This window comes from Caretta caretta, chromosome 10 (assembly GCF_965140235.1).
Source record: "Caretta caretta isolate rCarCar2 chromosome 10, rCarCar1.hap1, whole genome shotgun sequence".
In the NCBI taxonomy this organism is placed as follows: domain Eukaryota; kingdom Metazoa; phylum Chordata; order Testudines; family Cheloniidae; genus Caretta; species Caretta caretta.
The window spans coordinates 59,098,545-59,118,565 of NC_134215.1; the positions used below are offsets into that span (position 1 = coordinate 59,098,545).

The window sequence follows — 20,021 nt, forward strand, 5'->3', positions numbered from 1 at the left end:
CTCTCTCTCTCTCACACACACACACACACACACACTATTCTAAATCCTTAGAGCTAAATTCAGATCCAGTGCAACTGTCCACTAACACCAGGACTGAATCTAGCTTTCTAACTCTATAGTACTAATAGCACGTAATAAGATGACTGCAGAAGCTCTAATGAGGTACACTCAATCTAATCATTAATAAGCATGTTGTTATTAAAAGAACATGGTAATTGTATTAACATATGCGGCTCAAAAAGGAAAAAAAAATATAAACGGATCTATTTTAAATATGAAACACTGTGTATGTTGTTTGGAATGATTTTATATAACCTCCAAAACAAGGCAGTAGTTTAGTGTAAGTGGATTCAAGCCATCATACACAGAACAAATGATCAGACTTGAAAAGGAAAGGCCAAGTGTGAAAAATCAGTTCAGGATAACAAGAAAAGGTCACACCCAAAGAAAATAATCTGTTTGCAGAGACCAAAAACATTGGAGTCTTTACAAAGTTCCCATCCATTTTAATTCTGGAGAAATATCAGGTCAAATTGCAAACCTTCCACAGATGGTTTAGAGGATTAGCCAATCAGCTTTGTGGGCAATTACAGATTTTAAATGGCTGGCTCGACACTAGACATAAAGAGGAATGAAAATATCCCTGCCAAAATAAAGTGAAGATCAGATGTGAGCCTAGTTCATTGTTTATAATATGAATTTTGAATGTGATGCTTTAAAGACACAAATATTTATTGCAAATTACTGTCCATGGTAATTAGAATGGAACTGCAATAGTATGCATCTCAACTAAAAACAGCCCAGTTCTAAAATTCCTTTGACTACATCATGTACACAATTGTGACAAAGTTTCCCTACTGAAAAACAACAACTACACCTAAGGCTACATTTAAGCGCCTCAGCTCCATAATAAGTAGAACTCACTAATGACAGCATTGCCCTTTAAAAGTCCTATTCTCCTGTGGGAAAATTCCTGCCTACAAGGTTCATTCAAATGAACACAAAATCCGCATTTAAAAAAAATAAATTAAAGACTAACTTCCTGCAGAAAATGAGGGACATTTAAAGGGCAGGAACATACACTGTGGTAAGTTTCTGCTGTGCTCCCTCTGGACACACAGCACATGTTCAGGGACAGATAAATATTCCCTCTCCCACTTCTACCCTGAAAACATATAGTATAAAATACTGTGACCTTTTCTACACATAAATTTGCACCAGTATATGTAAATTGATTTAATTAAACCAGCACAAAAGGCTGTGTGGGTGCTTATTTCAGTTTACGGCTTATTTTGGTGGTTTAAATTGAAATAAGAGTGTCCACCCAGCCATTTGCACCTGTTTAATTCAGAGGTAAGTTGGTGCAACTCCGCATGTAGACAAGCCCTGAGTAAAGGTTACAGTTAAGAACATATCGTTTATTTTTCTTTTATCCTGCATAATAAATAGAATTATACTAGTCCCTCGACCTAGGCAAGTAGGCTGCAATGGATGACCCAGGTTACAAATACAGGGCTTGATAGTTCTTCCCTAGAAGGTGTTGGTAGTTTTACCACTGACTTCACTTGGCACAGGACTGAGACTTTTCTGGAAGTAGAGCCCTGTGTGGATACAAAATTTATGTCTGTGGAGCTACAGAGCTCTACTGGAAACCCAGACCAGGCAGCTCCTCCGGCGTGGCTGTACCACTCTCAGCCCTGCCCACTGGGGTGGGCACCAGGCTCACTGGCAGCTGTGCTCTGAAAAATCAGGTCCTACATGTCTCAAATTGGGCACCCAAAATTAGTGCATACTCTTGACCTTACTCTCTGTGCCTCAGTTCCCCATCTACCACCCCCTCACCTCCCAGGGGTGTTGTGAAGATAAATTAATTCATATTTGAAAAACATTCAGATATTGTACTGATAAGCACCATAAAAAAGCCCATGAGGAAATGAATAATTCTGTCTTCAGAGCATGGTTTGAACTGCGTGCAGTAAAGAAAGCCTGGGACCACATGATGAACAATGAGAAGAAAACAAAAATATGGAACAGCTGTTCACTGAGTACCATCCATGCACTGAATAAGGCAGGGGTCAAGTAGAATAAAAATGTATGTGACAATGTAATTAAAGACTATCCTAATGCATACACACAACATTTTGACCTTCCCAGAACTGATATGTTTCATTTAAGTTTGCTGAAATGACTCAAAACACTTCAAAACACTCATTTCCACATTAAGCTGCATTTTCCCATTGTGGCACACTGCCTTATGGAAGTTGTAGTTCGAGAGTCTGATGCCCTTATTCTCTCCTATGGGCCTGGCTCCCTGGCTGGGCCATATCTCCCATAATGCATCACACAACACAGTCAGATTTAATTAGCATATTACCTAATAGGAGAGGTAGTCCTCCAAGGTGTCGGGCCAATAGAAGAGAACGGAGGCCAGAACTACAACTCCCATAGACAATGTGATAGGAAAATGAAGTTTAACGTTTTGTTGTATTGGGTGGGTTCAAAATATTCCAATCTGGGGTGAGTCCACCTGAAATGAAATTTCATTGCAATTTTCCTGATGGAAAAAAGAAAAATTTCCCATAGGAAATTTTGGATTTTGCTGAAACTGCATTTTCCGACAGAAAATCGTTCTGCAAAGTAAACTCCTCTCAAGTTAGCCTACCTTCAGTGAGAGTTGCCACACGGTGAACAAACACATGAACTGCAAAGTGATTGGATTAGCAGCAAAGAGTGAAAGTGTTAGCAACTGACAAGTTGTGCTAACATGAGATGTAGCCTATACTCCTTGAAGGACCGGCTAACTTGAGTTAAAAGCACAGCCACACTCAAGTTAAAGGTATGAGTGTGGATGGGACTCAAGTTAGGGGCAACACTCATGTTATAACACTGTATATTTACAGTGAAAACAAGTCCCCCTAAAGTAGGATTAATTATTGAGGCAATGTCATCTAGTCATTAAAGCTCATGACTGGGAATAATGTGACTATTTCTATTACCAATTCTCTTGCTTTTTCAGTTTGCAGCTTTGTGCAAATCATTTTAACTTGCATGTAACTTTATAAAGTGCTGTTAGATCTTGGGATGAAAAGCGCCAACAAGTGCAAAATTTTATTGGATAAGTGATATATGCGGTAAAGGGGAACAGAAATATTAAGAGTACCAAACTGAAGAGTAGTAGTAATAGCAGGCAGTTATAACCACATGACAAATCTATTACAGTTCTAACTGTCATTGTTTTTATTTACAATGCACCTCTTTTCAAAAAGAAACTTGGCTGTTTTAACATATTACTGTGCTTTTGGAGGTTACTGGTTCTTAGTCACTCATTAACTAGAGCTTTAAAGGTATGTTTATCTCTGACCCCAGAGTGGTATGTGCTGCAACTACCCTGAATACTCACTACATTACAGGAGGTAAGCACATATATATAAATACAAGATCATACAGTATTTTCCCCTCCATTACCAACTATAATCTCTTTATCAATTGTTTTCTAGTAAGTGACTACCTCAAAATAGGACAACTGAAGAACAAATGTTTTAAATAAAATCAAACCACCTGTCAGGCAGTTGAATATTTTTTCTAGCCGGGAACACTTTCACTGTTTTGTGTTATATACCCAATATCATTTTCAAAACTACTTGGATTTTCATCTGGGAAAAGGAACAAAAGATTACAGCCCAACATTCAGGTGCCTGTGTTTGTAACACCTTTGTTACACAGAACATACTAAACAAACAATTTTATTTTGTAATGTAAACAGGACTTAATAATGAGCATTTAACATAGTTACAATAGCAAGAATTAACCTCTCAAGAAATAAATAGTTATTTCAGTATCATATTATCTTCTTAGCTATGTATCATGACATTCTCAAATTGGCTTATGCCAACAGTTTTGTCAAGGTCATAAGTAGTTGCAAAGAATATAGTAAAATATTAACTAATGTTCTAAGCTTGTACTGTAGCTGGTTGAATAAGTTTCCTCTCCATCCCCATCTTACCAAACTTAACTAGGATGAGCCATAACCATTAGTTGAGAGCCACATTAAAATAAGTAAGCACACACTGCTACCCTACTGATAAAGATTTAAGGGCCTCACTGATTGCATTGTCAGACAGACATATGAAGACACAAGCATTGGACTTACTTTCAGATAATATGCCTGCAACAAAACATACAGTAGGCTAAGAGAGCCTCAAAAATAATAAATTACACTCTGTATTTTCACAGGGTGTTTACAGAAAGACTGATCCTATAATCTGTACCTTGTAGAATTTGTCTAATGACTTGCCAAGATCATTAAGTAGATTTCTAGATGTGCAAAAACTTTGTTTCATGGTGATGCACTTTGGAGATTATGAAATTCTATTACAGAGTCATATGTTTTATGCTTTAAAGACTCAGAAAATAAATTAGTGCAGAATTTTTAGAAAAACATTCTCCAAAGGCAAAGTTAACGTGGATGCATCAATTATAATTGATACTAATTTGAAAGGTTTATTTTTAGGTTGTTTAAATTTCATGCTAAACAATTGGAAGACCCAAAGGTGCAGAGCCATTACTTTTATTTTGTCTTAGTTCAATAAAAATGTATTATCTAGAGCTATGTATTATTTCTTTTCCTTTCTTTGGCTACTTAAGTAACATAATTCCAGCCTGAATCAAATGGCATTCGGTACTTTGTAAAATGTGACTTGCAGGGGTTGAAGATTGCACCTCTGGAGTTGCTTTTTAAAGAAAGCATTACATTATTCAACTTAAATAGAGACAGTGATCTCACAAGGTAGGCAGGAACTGGCCTGCTCAGTACTTAGACTAGAGACACTTCTAAGGGACAGTAGTTTTTCAAGGATATGTCTACACTACAAAATTAGGTTGATATTATAGAAGTCGACTTTTAGAAACCGATTTTATACAGTCAATTGTGTACGTCCACACGAAGCTCAATAAGTCGGTGGAGTGCGTCCTCACTACCGTGGCTAGCATCGACTTACGGAGCGGTGCACTGTGGGTAGCTATCCCACAGTTCCCGCAGTCTCCGCCACCCATTGGAATTCTGGGTTAAGCTCCCAATGCCTGATGGGGCAAAAACATTGTTGCGGCATGACTGGGGCTCTGTTTAAAAAAAGTTTTAAAAGTCTTTCTGTATAAGACTGTAAACTCTTTGGAACAGGGATTATTGTCTTCTTCCATACCGTCTACTGCACTGAGCACACTGGTGGTTCTTAACAATTAAAAATAAGAAGGAAGGGGAACCCACTGGAGATGCTGTCTATGAAAAAGTGTCATTAAAACTTACGTGACCTGCCAACGTATGGTCATTAAAGTTTCCATGGGACTTTTCATAAGAGTAGCAATGTTGTGTTGTGCTGACCAAGTTCCAACTCAGATAATTACAAGCTGCCTCCCTAACCTCCAAACTGATATTGTTATCTATTGACAAAATTCTCCACCTTCTTCCCTAAACGGCCAAGTAGTGTTGTTGTGCACTGCATTCCACAGCAGAGAGGACTGAATTTCAGTGGCTGGCAAAGGGAGTCTTATTCCTTACTTCTATATCCTTGACTGTCATTAGAGAGGTGCCATTAAATCAGTATGTGTAAAATGCTATTTACCCTTGGATGGAGAAGTACTATAGAAGTGCAGAAGTATTATTAAATGGAAAACCAGTGTCTGCTCATTATGTTATTGAGAATCTGGAAGCATTTCATTAATAAGTGAAACTATGTTCTCTGTGGCAAGCGTAACTGTCAATCAGGGACACCAAAATGAAAACTAAAGCAATGATGGGTCACAAAAGTCAGGAAGGAAGGTTGTTACAAGAAAGAAAATGAAGATCTTAATATAAAAACCATGAAAGGAAATCTTAAATCAGTACTTAAACATCATCACTCCATGGTTTACCAATTATCTGTGCCAAAACCAACCATCAAATCAATAAGCACATGTACAGAGCTGCACATGTGACAGACATCTGCCTCTGAACTCCCATCAGATTACCCTGGCTATGTTTCTAACCTGGAATGAAAGACATACAAGTGGTGTGCTGGTCATGCATACTGTAAGAGCTCAGTACTGTACCTGCCAATCCACTTGATATCTCCAAGAGTGGACACCTTTCTATTGATCTAGGATTGCTGTAAAGATCCCCTCCTGTTTGCAGGGAAAACAGTTCCTTTTAGGGCTGGGACAAATTATAAACAACATTATTTGGTACAGGGAATGTGAGGCCAGGGATGCAACATGAAAACGAACCACCCTGTATGCACACTGACGCATATGTAGCCCAATGTACAAGATTACCAGTATTCCTTCCTCCTATGTGTAAACTATTCCTACAGTATTTACACATCTGCTTGATTCATTGCATACAATAGAATGACTCTTTTCAGCAACCTTTAATGTAAACTTCCTGTATCCTGTCCTACAATGTAAATCTTTCCATGCTCTAATAATGCAAACAACACTTAAACAGGTCAACACAACTTCTCTTATATAAACTATGCTTTTCGTAGTATATGGTTGTGTATCCACTACATATTTTTGAGACTAATAAATTGTGTCATATATAAGATAATAGTAGTCAAGATATGGAAATGACCCATTACAGCAGAGTCTATCCCCCTCGAAAGGCAAGTTATAGTCTCCTGATAGATGATCTGTCAAATATACTACAACTGGTCTTAGTCACATGTTCTTTGCGGTGTCTGGTTTTTGCTTGCTAATCATTTGAGGAATAAAAATGCTTGTAACCATTATGATAAACTGTTTTATTTAAAGAACAGAAAATCACTGAAAGTAAAAAGACAGAGCAGGAGGTGCCCTTAGAGCAATGAAAATGAATTAAGTTTCACTTTTGTACATCAGATTAAACTCACTATCAGAGTCTATGCCAGGCAAGTAAAGAATGGCTATTTATAAACTACCTCTTAGCCACAGCAACCCAGTTATAGAGCTGTTTCCCAGACTGCTTTATTGTTGTACCAAACAGACTACTCATTCATTTCCTGTCATTTGCAATTACAGCACCATAACTGAAATACAGTAAATTACTATGGAGTACCTTTGAAAGATGGTTCATTGGGGTTCAGCTGTCACAACAATTATTGTATAATAAAAAAATGATTTTAAGTGTTCCAGTTCTCTCTCTCTCTTTTAAAAAAAGACTAATTTATTTGAAGCAGCTCACTGTGAAGCAAATATCTCAGTATAAGCATGCAGATAAAGGAAAATGACAAATTTGGGCAGCTAGACAAACTCAACAAGAGGTACTGCGCACTACAAATAAACTGATGTGTGTAAACATCTAAAAATCTCAGTTTTTAAACCATTCAAATAAATTGTATTTGTATCAGAAATAACAAATATACAGTGTCTTTCACAGCATTTTCTATAAATGTCTCTTCCCCTCACACTAGATATAAAACAGAGCCTTCTTTCAAAAGCCTATTTTCATTTTTCAGTATATTTTGGGCCAGTAATATCAAGATACCCACAAGTCATCTAGTACCAACAGGTATGCGGATCAGGTGTGAAGTTCAGAGCTAACATGAGCATCTTTGATTGGGCCTGCAAAACTATTTTGCAATCCCACCACTCCCTAAACATAACTGATTCCTGTCGACTATGATCAGGCTACTATGCACAGGACTGGGCGTACCATTTTGGGAAAGGTCAATGATGTGTTTCATTTTGGAACTCCCATATTTAACAGACACATTTGACATAAAATGAAAGAAGGGGATATCTGAGACACCACCAGCCTCCTGCTGTAAGAACAAAATTCTAATTTTATGAAAACACTTAGAAAAAGCGTACCAAGACTCCCAGTTGCTTTGTCTTCTGAGAAGCTTCTGGAAGGATCCTCTGGAGAACAGCACCAGATTCACACTTCTCAGAAAGGCTACTGGTTAGGGTGACCAGATGTCCCATTTTTAAACAGACAGTCCTGGTTTTTGGAACTTTTTCTTATATAGGTGCCTATTACCCCTCACTCCCTGTCCCATTTTTTCACAGTTGCTATCTGGTCACCCTACTCCTGGTCCTATCCAGAAAGGCCACCGTATTGTCATATTTGGTGAGCAAGATGCACTTGACAATCTAAAGGCAACCCTCAGTGTTTCAGTCATGCCATTGGGTCTACCACACCTTTCTGTCATACACTCTCTTTCACAGTCTACAGAGAAGAAAAATTAAGCAAGTCGTAAATAATTATTTGACTTTTGGGTCAAAATTTCATCTATTGTAAATCAGCATAGCTCCACAGAAATTAGTGAAGTTACACTGATATACACCAGCTGAGGATCTAGCTCAAAACTTTAACTATTTATTGTGCTGAGGTCACAGCAGGATTTTAAAGCATATAATCCAAAAAGCCTGGCATAGGTTAATTTTTTCTCACAAAGATGTATTGTCACCATTAAGCTCACCTTTGTTGCTTCTTCTAGAGCCTCTCTTAGGTTCTGAAGTTCTTTGTCATGTTGTTCTTTAAGTTTATCTATCTCCAGGTCATGGTTAGATACTTCTTCTTTTAAAGCTCCTTTTAAAGCAGTCAGTTCCCGCTCCCTTTTTCTCAATATTTCTTCTTGTTGTTCTTTTGTCATGAATATTTCTTGCAGATTCTGCTTCATTTGCATCAGCTCCTAAAAAAGGTTAAGAAAATGCTCAAATTAAAACACCTCTTTTTTAGCTGGTTCTAGCAAATAGATATTGGGAAACCCATAATCAGTTTCTATACAACTATGATATTTCAGTTACAGAATATGATATAAAATATCTTCTGCTTGGTTCAGCTGTGTCATCTCAACTGGCTCTGCTGCTTCTCTCGCAGGCCTTGCTACTGTTCACGCAGAGCATAATAAATCTCCTAGATTTTTGTTGATGGCTGGGTACTGCTCTCCACATCTCTTTTCTACTCCTCCTCCATGTTTTTGTTCTTACATATTTTTGTTACTGTCACCGCCGAAATAACATTTTCATTTATTGCTCTACATGCACATTTAAGCAACGATGTGACAATGTGCTTCTTACTTATAGAATCATAGAATATCAGGGTTGGAAGGGACCCCAGAAGATCATCTAGTCCAACCCCCTGCTCGAAGCAGGACCAATTCCCAGTTAAATCATCCCAGCCAGGGCTTTGTCAAGCCTGACCTTAAAAACCTCTAAGGAAGGAGATTCTACCACCTCCCTAGGTAACGCATTCCAGTGTTTCACCACCCTCTTAGTGAAAAAGTTTTTCCTAATATCCAATCTAAACCTCCCCCACTGCCACTTGAGACCATTACTCCTCGTTCTGTCATCTGCTACCATTGAGAACAGTCTAGAGCCATCCTCTTTGGAACCCCCTTTCAGGTAGTTGAAAGCAGCTATCAAATCCCCCCTCATTCTTCTCTTCTGCAGACTAAACAATCCCAGCTCCCTCAGCCTCTCCTCATAAGTCATGTGTTCTAGACCCCTAATCATTTTTGTTGCCCTTCGCTGGACTCTCTCCAATTTATCCACATCCTTCTTGTAGTGTGGGGCCCAAAACTGGACACAGTACTCCAGATGAGGCCTCACCAATGTTGAATAGAGGGGAACGATCACGTCCCTCGATCTGCTCGCTATGCCCCTACTTATACATCCCAAAATGCCATTGGCCTTCTTGGCAACAAGGGCACACTGCTGACTCATATCCAGCTTCTCATCCACTGTCACCCCTAGGTACTTTTCCGCAGAACTACTTGCTTTGCTGTGGTCAGCTTTTCTTTACAGTCTGGTATTAAAAGAAATGTGCTCTCCTAGATGGAGCTTAACTCTATTCCTGGATCAGCCCAAGCCTCGCTGTAACTTTGGATGAGTCACACTCACAACCTTTTCATTCTATTCTCCATTCCATTCTGTATCCCTCACTACTCCATTCTGTAAAACTGGGATAAGGCTTACCTGCATTGTAGGGGTGATATGAGGCTTAATTCATATTTGTTAAATGCTTCAAGATCCTTCAATGAAGGTGCCACACTCATTCACTACAGGGCTGAGGTGGGAGCCCAGACTGTAGGTTTCTCCGTTTTCTTTTCTATCAGTGTAAAACTAGCTTATAAACTGCATGCTAAAATCCTCAGAAAATTGATGAAGGACATAATTGGCCTGAAAGACTACTCTGTTATATCTGCAAAAAGAAAAGGAGTACTTGTGGCACCTTAGAGACTAACAAATTTATTTGAGCTTAAGTTTTCATGAGCTACAGCTCACTTCATCGGATGCATTATATCCGATGAAGTGAGCTGTAGCTCACGAAAGCTTATGTTCAAATAAATTTGTTAGTCTCTAAGGTGCCACAAGTACTCCTTTTCTTTTTGCGAATACAGACTAACACAGCTGCTACTGTGAAATCTGTTATATCTGTCACACCACAGATTGCATGTGTGTTTTTCAAATCAGTTAAACAAAGAATATCTTTAGCTTCCAGGAGTTTTACTCAAGCCATTCTCTGCTCATCAGAGTCTTTTCCATTGAGAACTCTGGCAGATTTGTTGGGAGGATTTTTAAAACTGCAACAAAATACTTTACATGACAGTTACTATGTTTTCTTAGTCTGCTGTGTCTCAATAGCGTACTTTCATGTCCTAGAAAGAGAGAAGTGACCACAAGTTGAAAGATAAACACCAAAGCAGTTCATATCTCATCCCAGAGGCCTCAATATAAAGGGGAAGCCAGTATCTACTAGCTGGCAATCTTTAACATTCGATACTTGTTTCCACAACTCCCATTCAATGGGACATGGATACAACTGTTCAGGATATCCTTATGAACATTATTCTTGAGCTTCTTTTATTACTAACCTCTATCAGAACTTCTTTCTCCCCATCCACAGCATGCTTTGCATTATCCAATTCATCATGCATTTCAGAGAGCTGGTCTTCAAGGTCCCGGATTTCAGTCTGGTGTTGTTCCCGCTCCATCTTCACTTGAAAAAGTCTCATCAAGGGGGAAAAGAAAAGTTTAGGTTTATAGTGGTGTTAAATTGTTTTTCAAGTAGCATAAAACTCTGAGGACCTGCTCCCACTCTCCCAGCCTGGGATGGGATCGAATGAGGCAATAATAGTGGAAGCTGTGCAGGGCATATTGGTCATCCCCCACCCCACAAAGGAGAATGAGACCTTGTCTTCATTCTAATGGTAAAAATGGGATATTCTCTTATGCAGCAAATATGCACATGTGGAATACTGAACTTTATTTTAGACTTAAATGTTTTTCATTGATAACATTGTTGACTGTAGCACTCATGCATTTCTGTGTTTTAAAAAACCTACCTGTACTGGATGACCATGCAGCATAAGTATAACCTACCTTAAGACAAATATTAAAATTTTTTAAAAAAAATCTTAGTTTTGCCTCAGATACTCCCAGATGGTCAGTTTTGAGGTAGTAGTTTAAACGCTTCAGGTAATAATAAAAGTAGCAGTACTTGCTATTGTATTGGGTTAGTGCAGAGGTGGGCAAACTATGGCCCCTGGGACCGTCCTGCCTGGCCCCTGAGCTCCTGACCCAGGAGGCTGTCTCCCCTCCCCCGCAGCCACGCCGCCGTGCAGCACAACGTTCTGGCCAGTGGGGCTGCAGAGCCCAGCCTGACCCGGTATTCTGTGCTGCGCAGAGCGGCTGCCTGTCCTGGTGCAGCCGTGCCGCAAGCCACCAGTGCTCCAGGCAGCGTGGTAAGGGGGGGGGGTTGGACAGAGGGCAGGGGAGTTTGGGGGGGTGGTCAGGGCCATGAATAGGGGTTGGGGCGGTCAGAGGGCGGGGAACGGGGGTTGAATGGGGGCAGGGGTCCCGGGGGGGCAGTCAGGAAGGAGAAGAAGGGATGGATGGGACGGGGGGGGGCAGTTAGGGGCGAGGGGTCCGGGGACAGTCAGGGAGAAGGGGTGGTTGGATGGGGCAGCAGGGGGCAGTTAGGGGCGGCAGTCAGGAAGGAGGGGGGGTGGATGGGGTAGTTAGGGGCGGGGGGTATGGGGGCGGTCAGGGGACCGAGAGCAGGGTGTGTGTGGATGGGGCAGGAGTCCCGGGGGGGAGGGGGGGAGACTGTCAGGGGGCGAGAAGCAGTGGGATCGGATAGGGGGCAGGGGCCAGGCCATGCCTGGCTGTTTGGGGAGGCACAGCTTCCCCTAACTGGCCCTCCATACAATTTCAGAAACCCGATGCGGCCCTCAGGCCAAAAAGTTTGCCCACCCCTGAGTTAGTGTCTTCTAAGCATCAACTTTGGGGGGAGAGGGGGGAGTGATAGATAAATTTAATCTGCAGTTTTAATAGATGAACAAACTCCACAAAGAGGTTTTCTAGAAGAAACTCACTCCTCTAAGTTTTGCCTGAGTTCCTTCTCACTTTCTCCTAGGCGCTTTTTTAAGGCATCTTTTTCTTGTACACTTTTGTCATGTTGCTGTTGTAGATCTTTCAGAGTTGCTCTTATAGTGTCTCTCTCTTCTTTGGCATTTTGTTGATTCTAAATTGTACACAATGAAAGAATGAAGCTGAGGTAACATGCTAACAACAAAATTAAAGGCCCTGTTTTTAAAAGTATGAAAAGATTCACTCTCAATACTTCATTCTTTTTCAATTACAATATTAAACTACTTAGACTATGAAATCTCATAACAAGACCTGTATTGGAGAAGATAAGCATGGCTTCTGGACTCTTACTAGAAATATGAAAAGGAAAGCCGTCTCCGTATTAGCCAATCAGTCTCCACTACACTGATCGCTATCACAGACTTAAAGCACACTATAATCTGTTACAACTAAATTGCCTCCATAGCCTCTTCAGTGCTTTTTAGCACTTAATCATTTCGAGTTCCAGATTGAAAACGAACGCTGTACCTGTTTTATCAGTATAGTTACAAAGATTTTTTTCTGAGCTTTACTTTTGCAGCTATTTGAGAAAGTTTCACTTATGTAATTCTCCGTCATGGCATCCCAAGGGCTATGTAAAGCAAACAATGGGGAGAGATTATTTTTAGAAAAGCACACTCTTTAAAAAAAGAAAAATCTTCCATATAAGCAAAAATGTAACTATATGATTCAAAATGATCACACTTGTCTGATATATTAAGCACTTATGCAAATTCCACCCACTAATATGAGAACATTAGCATGATTTACTGTATATTTACTGATATATACATAATGATTTTTTTTTAAATGTAGGAATTATGAGAAATGCACAGAATCTTCTAGGTCTTGAGCTCATAACCCCAGCAATATTCTCTTCACATAAAAGTTCCAAAATTCAAAGCCCCATATTACATAAGCACACAAAGTTTACAAAGCATTCACAATCATTAGTTTAGGGACAGAATGTTTACTGGGAAGTTTAGCATAAATCTTACATAAAAGAAAATGTTCGCTTTATCAGGTGGATTGTCACTTGTTTAGAACATCACATTTGCAACAGTACTTCTATTCTTTATAATGTAAGTAACAAAATATAATACCCTAATTTCTAGATCCAGCTTTTTCTGTAGCTCTGCAACCTTGTTCTCTAGTTCTGTTTTTTGTTCCAGCAATGCTTTGACTTCAATTGAAGAATTAGAAACCTGCAATTAAAAGAGATGTTTAATCCTAAAAGTCCAAGATATTATGTTCCAATTTCCTTTTAAAAAACTTAAATCAACAGACATAACTAATAAAAAAACATAGTGATAATTTGTTTTTTACAGTTAGGCAGAATTATGAAAGTTACCATGGGACAGTTTTAATATGGTTTGAGATAACCTAATTTTTTCAAATACACTAGGATGTAATTCTTGTTCAACTTCTTGCTGCTTGCTCAAGGCATATTTCCAGTAGCAGAGAAAACATCTCAAAAGAATCATGTGTGCGTTGTATAGCTCTACAAAAATAAAACCCAACAAACAGCAATTGAATAAACCACTAACACTTCAGGCCAAATTCCACTCCAAGATTACTTTGTGCACCTTTGACAGACATCAGTGGGAGTTGAGTTTATGGTTCTGATGGGAGAATTTGGACAGATACTTTTTATAATTATTCACTTGTGTTTCATATTTTCAATCTGATCCCCCATAATCTAAAATAAAGTAAATTGATAAGGTACTTCAAATTCAGTCTTCTGATCAATAACATGGCTCCACGCGCTGCCCCCACCCCCAGTACCGACTCCGCAGCTCCCAGTGACCGGGAACTGCAGCCAGTGGGAGCTGTGGGGGCAGCACCTGCGGGCACCGGCAGCAGGTGGCGAGTGCCTCCTGTCTCCCTCACCTCCCCAGGGGCCGCAGAGACATGCCAGCCTCTTCTGGGAATGGCATGCGGCCAGGGCAGGCAGGGAGCCTGCCTTAACCCTGCTGCACCAATGCCGAGGAGCTCCCCGAGGTAAGCGCCTCCTGGCCGGAGCCTGCACCCCTCATCCCCTCCTGCACCCCAACCCCTTGCCCCAGCCCTGAGCCTCCTCCTACACCCAAACTCCCTCCCAGAGCCTGCATCCCACACCCCTGCCCTAACCCTGAGCATCCCCATAACCAAACTCCCTCCCAGAGCTTGCACCCCTCACCCCCTCCCGCACCCCAATTCCTTGCCCAGGCTCAGCCCGGAGCTCCCTCCAACACTCGGAACCCCTCAGCCCCACGCCCCAGCCAAGATCCCACACCCCCTCCTCCACCCCAACCCCCTGCCCCAGCCTGGTGAAAGTGAGTGAGGGTCGGGAGAGCGAGCGATGGGAGGCGGGGGAGATGGAATGAGTGGGGCGTGCCCTCAGAGAAGGGGCGGGGTAGGGCCTCAGGGAAGCGGCAGCTCAAGGGTGTTTGGGTTTGTGTGATTAGACAGCTGGCAACCCTAGTTACTCCTTAATTTGGGTCTCTGACACACAACTGCAAAATTCACTTAGAGATATCCTACATGGCAGATTCCTCTACTCTTACATTTAAAAATGTATGTAAACTTTCACAGAGACCCCAGTATAGCAAATAACTTAAGCACATGCTTAACCTTAAGCACGAGTAGTCCCACTGAAGTCAATGAAGCTATTCACATGCTTAAATTGCTTTGCTGGATCAGGGCCATAGTATACAAATCCAGCTTGTTACTTTTTTTGCATCTTTTCAAATTCCTACTGTGTGTATTACGCACACCCTAGTCTCCTTTTACAAACCATATAAAAGGTTTTAGACAATGATCTGCAGTTCTGTATTTTACTATTTTATAGCTATGAAACACACAAACAAAAGTGATTTGATTATTTACTTGTGCACTTCCAGCAGCTCTTGACTTTAAAGTCTGGATCTTCTCAAAAACCAAGTTGACCTTCCTCGTTGTGGCATCATCGTTATCAGTGCTTCTGAAACACGGACACAATGTAAGTAAACAATGTAATGATTTAGGACACCAACTATTTAGCTCTGGCTGGAATAAACCTCAAGCATCCAAATTATATAAACAACAACATGAAAATCAATTAGGAGCAAACTACTATTCCACAAAGACTTGAAATAAATTATTTAAAAAATTGTATTGCAAATATTTTCTGGAAAATTACTTGGCTCTTTGATTACAATTCTGAGCTGAAGGCCAGTATAGCAATGATCAGGGTTCTGCACATAAGTTATTGAACAAGCTGCCTGAAACTTTAACACAATAAAAGTTTAGGTCCCTCATAGTCCTGCCTGCTATGTCCCAATTGTCACAACACCCTCATTCTGGGATATCACAGCTACCAGAAACTCTGCTAAATCAATAGCCTGAAAGGCTTGAGGAGTGGGGTGCTTAGAAATTTTAAGTATATTGTGTGGGTTTGAAATTCTCTGCTTTCCCCGTCCCGCCCACCTTTTTTTTAATTGGTTGCTTTCAGAATATACAACAACAAAAAATGTGACAATCTTTCACCTGGAGAAGGCACTTGATGCAAAGGACGAGGGGAACTTACCTCAGACTTTTAGGTGTACAGTCCACTTTTTATACACCAATTTAGGAATCGTTTCTGTACTGCTCAGTTCATGTGTTGTGCCTTTAAACATTTTCTGAACTTTGACACCACAGGAGATACACTTGTTTTTTTTAAATTATCCGACCTACAAATTTATTTTTAATTTTTTTAAAAGTATATTTAATCTGATCCTGAACAATATACAGCATACAAATTCTGATTAGATGGGAATTCTGGGATTCTTTTGTAACCTTCAAGGACATTGCTGAGCTTCAGAATAGTGAAGTAATATAATTTTTAATTAATTTATACTTTTTGGTTTACAGTCTAATTTTAATGATAGTGTATTTAATTTATAATTTCTTGTAAGAAAGAAGGATTACATCATCCATCCATACAATCCAAGGTAGCGTTTTACTAAAACAATGGTCCCCGTGGCAACTAACTCTGCATGACAAATCAAAGACGTCTGCATTGGATACATATAGAACTGTATTTACAGAAGTTTTAAAAGTTGTTTTTAAAATAATTTTCTTTTTGTTATATATTCATATTAAGGGTGAAGTCTCCACTGTAATTTTTCAGCTACTATATGCTGTTACTTAATTGTTCCCTACGCATCACAATATTTTATGCTATAGAATATAAAACACATAGGAACAGACTGCTATGGGAATTAGGAATCTGAAAAACATCCAGAAGATTACAAGTACATACTTCAAACGACCAGATAACCTCTCCCAAAAAAATTAAATAAAAATCCTCAAGCAGATACAATCTCCAATTTCTACTGTAAAAGTTAATGAAGTTTACTAACCCTTCCTTAAGGTAATTGTAAAGGATCTGCTTAGCTGTCTCCTCATTTGTTTGTTGTGCGAGGTCTTGCTGGCCCTTTAACAGATCAGGAGTTGCCTAAAACCACAAGGCTGGATATCAAAATACAGACTCTTTCAATGATTTCCTTCCCACTTTTGCTTCTGCTTTGAAATTCTCCAGTCTATATATAGTAGAACCTCAAAGTTACAAACACCTGGGGAATGGAGGTTGTTCATAACTCTGAAACGTTCATAACTCTGAACAAAACACTCTGGTTCTTTCAAAAGTTTACAACTGAATGTTGGATTTAATACAGCTTTGAAACTTTACTATGAAGAATAAAAATGCTGCCTTTAACCATCTTCATTTAAATAAAACAAGCACAGAAAGGTCCTTACCTTCTGAAACCTTTAAAAAAACAAAAACCAAAAACCTTTCCCCTTATATTTTAGTTGTTTACGTGTAACACAGTACTGTACTGTACAGCATTTGCTTTTTGGGGGGGGGGCAGGGGGAGGATCACTGTTGCTGATTACATACTTCTGGTTCCAAATTATGTGTGTGGCTGACTGGTCAGTTTGTAACACTGAGGTTCTACTGTAGTAATTTTACCAGAGAAGAAGTTCATTGAGGGCATGAGCCAATGCTCACGGAAGTCAATAGGAGTTTTCCCATTGACTTCAGTGGTTTCAGATCAGTCCTTATAAGTGAAAGATACAGTGTGCTTGTTCTTATTCTGACAACCGTAAAAAAAAGTCACTGATCTTACTATAATCTTAAAATTACCAAGTATCTCTTTGGGACCATTGAAAGAAACAAGCGTACTACAATTCAGCAGACAGGAGAGAAACCTGTTTCAAAATATGCACATTTGGACCTTTTCCTTCATGTTATTATTTGCTGCAATGAGTATGTTTTAGGCATCAATAACACATTATTTTACAACACTCCTAATCCCCACCCTTCTCCCTCCTCCAAACAGGAATGTGACTCTGTTTCTTAAACTTGGCTTTCCACAGCCTCATCCAGAGAACAACCGTTTACATTTATTGTTATTGAAACTCATTTTGTAGCCCTCCCTGAGGTCAAACTTTCACTAAACACCATGGGAGTTTGTTCTAATGATAAACTGCAGGATCTGACCCACAGAAAATGTGCATTTTATACAGTGTTCATCAGACAGCTTTGACTTACACAGTGCAGGTAACTTAAGAGACAACATGTTTCATATTGAAAAGTTACCTGTGTATTTGGTGTAGAAGAAAATGTTTTTACCAAGATCTTCTTTGCTCCTGGGTCGGGTGGGATTGTAATTCGATTTGGCATCAAGAGAGTAGAAATTACTGTTTTAACTTCCTCTTTTTTATTCTGTACTGGAAGTGTGGATGACCTAAACGTCAAACTTGCTCCGTTAACTTTATTTTCTTTCTGATATTGCAATGAATTGTAATGGCTATTCTGAATGTCTTGAGTGGTCGGTTGCAGTTTACTGACAGTTCGAGCAGCAACTTGTGTATCGGGGGAAGGCAACTTTTGTTCAAGAGATAATTGTTTCTGAAGGCAAATTTTTGATGGCCTTAGCAAGTGCTCAGTTGATTTACCCAAGTTTTTACTAAACTCATCTAAGTAATCTGAATTTACCTCCAGGCCTAAAGACAGTACACTGTCAACACTTCTTGATCTTTTATGATCATCTGGGTGAATTCTGTTTCTTTTTCCTGATCTACCTCTCCTCTGTGGACCAATTTTCCTATCAAACTTTTCAATTAGTTGATCAACTGCAGGAATTGAGCCAGTGTCAATATCACGGCCTGTTCCAGGCAAAAATGGGATATATCTTCTGTTTTCATGTCGATTAACGTTGTCTGCATAGATAGCATACTCTTGGTCATCAAGCAAAAACTTATACAAGGAATTTGCAGAAGTTGGAGTGGTTGATGAAGATGATGATCTTCGTGACCCATCCAATACTGGCCCAGCTGAATCTTGTCTGCCAAAAGAAAGAACATCTGGTCTACTTTTCCTTGTTTCTGTTTGGCCAGTTGGGCTAACATGTGGGGATCCTCCACTAGATGAAAGTGACTCGAATACATGCATTTCATTTGGACTGCTAGTAACACTGGGGCACTTGGACACATGCTTATTTTGGTCTTCCACTGCTATGGACTTGTTCAAATGAATTGTTTTCACATTTGATCTGGCTGACTCCACAAGCTGTGGGTTTTTCTGTAGGGTCACTACTTTCGATGAAGAAGTCCAAGGCTTTGTTTCAATCTTGCCTTCAACTTCAAGAGATTTAGACTTATTGCACACAGAAGATTGGTAGCTATCCAAGTTCAAGTTATTTTTTTCAGGATCATAGGGCTGTAAAAGCTCAGGATGCCTTTGAAAGTTCAACAAATTGGAGGGTTTTAATGTTCCATATTTAGAATCTGAGACTCCATTCTCTCCTTCATTGATATTGGTTTGCTTTAGGCTTTTAAACATACTGGGCTGTGTGGATTGTGTTCCAGGAAACTTTATTTCTTCATTATTTTTCTCCCCCAATTTAAGAGCAGTATTGGAGTTTGGAGCTGATCTATTAATTGTCTGAGATGCAACCTGCAGCCCATTTTCAGATAAAGATGGGTTTTCTGATACACACCCCTCTGTGTTGTTTAGCACTATGTAGGGATGCCCATCAATTCCTTGGACCCTAATACTGACACCATAAGATCCAGGCTTGGAGTGTTGTGTATTTCTAGCTTTGTGTGTCTCATCATTTGCAAGCTTGAGATGAACTCCATAGTCCCGTTGCACATGCTTGAAACCAGCAACATATGGCTCCATGATTAACACAGGTTTTCAGCTATGAAAAAAGGACATACAGATAAGATTTAATTTTGATTACGTTTGGTTATTTAATTAGAGAAAACGTACATGCTGACCAAAAATCACAATACTTATTTTTACGAATAAGAACTAAGAACACCAATCATTTATGTAATGTTTCCCTCTGTAGAGCTGGTGGAGGGAACAATTTAAATACAGAGAAAATGAAGCACAGAAGGTAAAATGGTTTACACAGGGTCTCAAAGCAAGTAAATGGCAGATAAGGACTAGAACCCATGTCCCTTTACTCCTAGTCCACTGCTTCATACTCTGGACCATGGGTAGTCAATTACTTTTTGTCAAGGTCCAAATTTCTTAGTCAAGATATACCCAAGGTCCAGATTCCAGAGAAACATTTTTCATACCGCAATAATAATAGTGATAATAATAAGCAAATAAAAAGATTTAACGGTTCATTCAA

The 20,021-nt window shown here is 39.6% G+C and overlaps 1 protein-coding gene across 3 annotated transcripts in view; it reads right to left on the reverse strand.

The window, feature by feature from the left end:
• CGNL1 (cingulin like 1) overlaps positions 1 to 20,021 on the reverse strand; it is a 106,800-nt gene that overhangs the window by 50,413 nt on the left and 36,366 nt on the right. For 2 of the 3 annotated variants that reach the window (XM_048867169.2, XM_048867168.2), the window contains exons 2-8: positions 17,972 to 19,577; positions 16,731 to 16,825; positions 15,235 to 15,328; positions 13,470 to 13,571; positions 12,333 to 12,481; positions 10,830 to 10,965; positions 8,433 to 8,645 (exon numbers count right to left, since the gene is read on the reverse strand). In XM_048867169.2, coding sequence (XP_048723126.1) covers positions 8,433 to 8,645; positions 10,830 to 10,965; positions 12,333 to 12,481; positions 13,470 to 13,571; positions 15,235 to 15,328; positions 16,731 to 16,825; positions 17,972 to 19,558 — 2,376 coding nt within the window. In that variant the 5' untranslated portion in view covers positions 19,559 to 19,577. The remainder of the gene's footprint in view (positions 1 to 8,432; positions 8,646 to 10,829; positions 10,966 to 12,332; positions 12,482 to 13,469; positions 13,572 to 15,234; positions 15,329 to 16,730; positions 16,826 to 17,971; positions 19,578 to 20,021) is intronic. The other variant, XM_048867170.2, reaches the window with a different exon arrangement.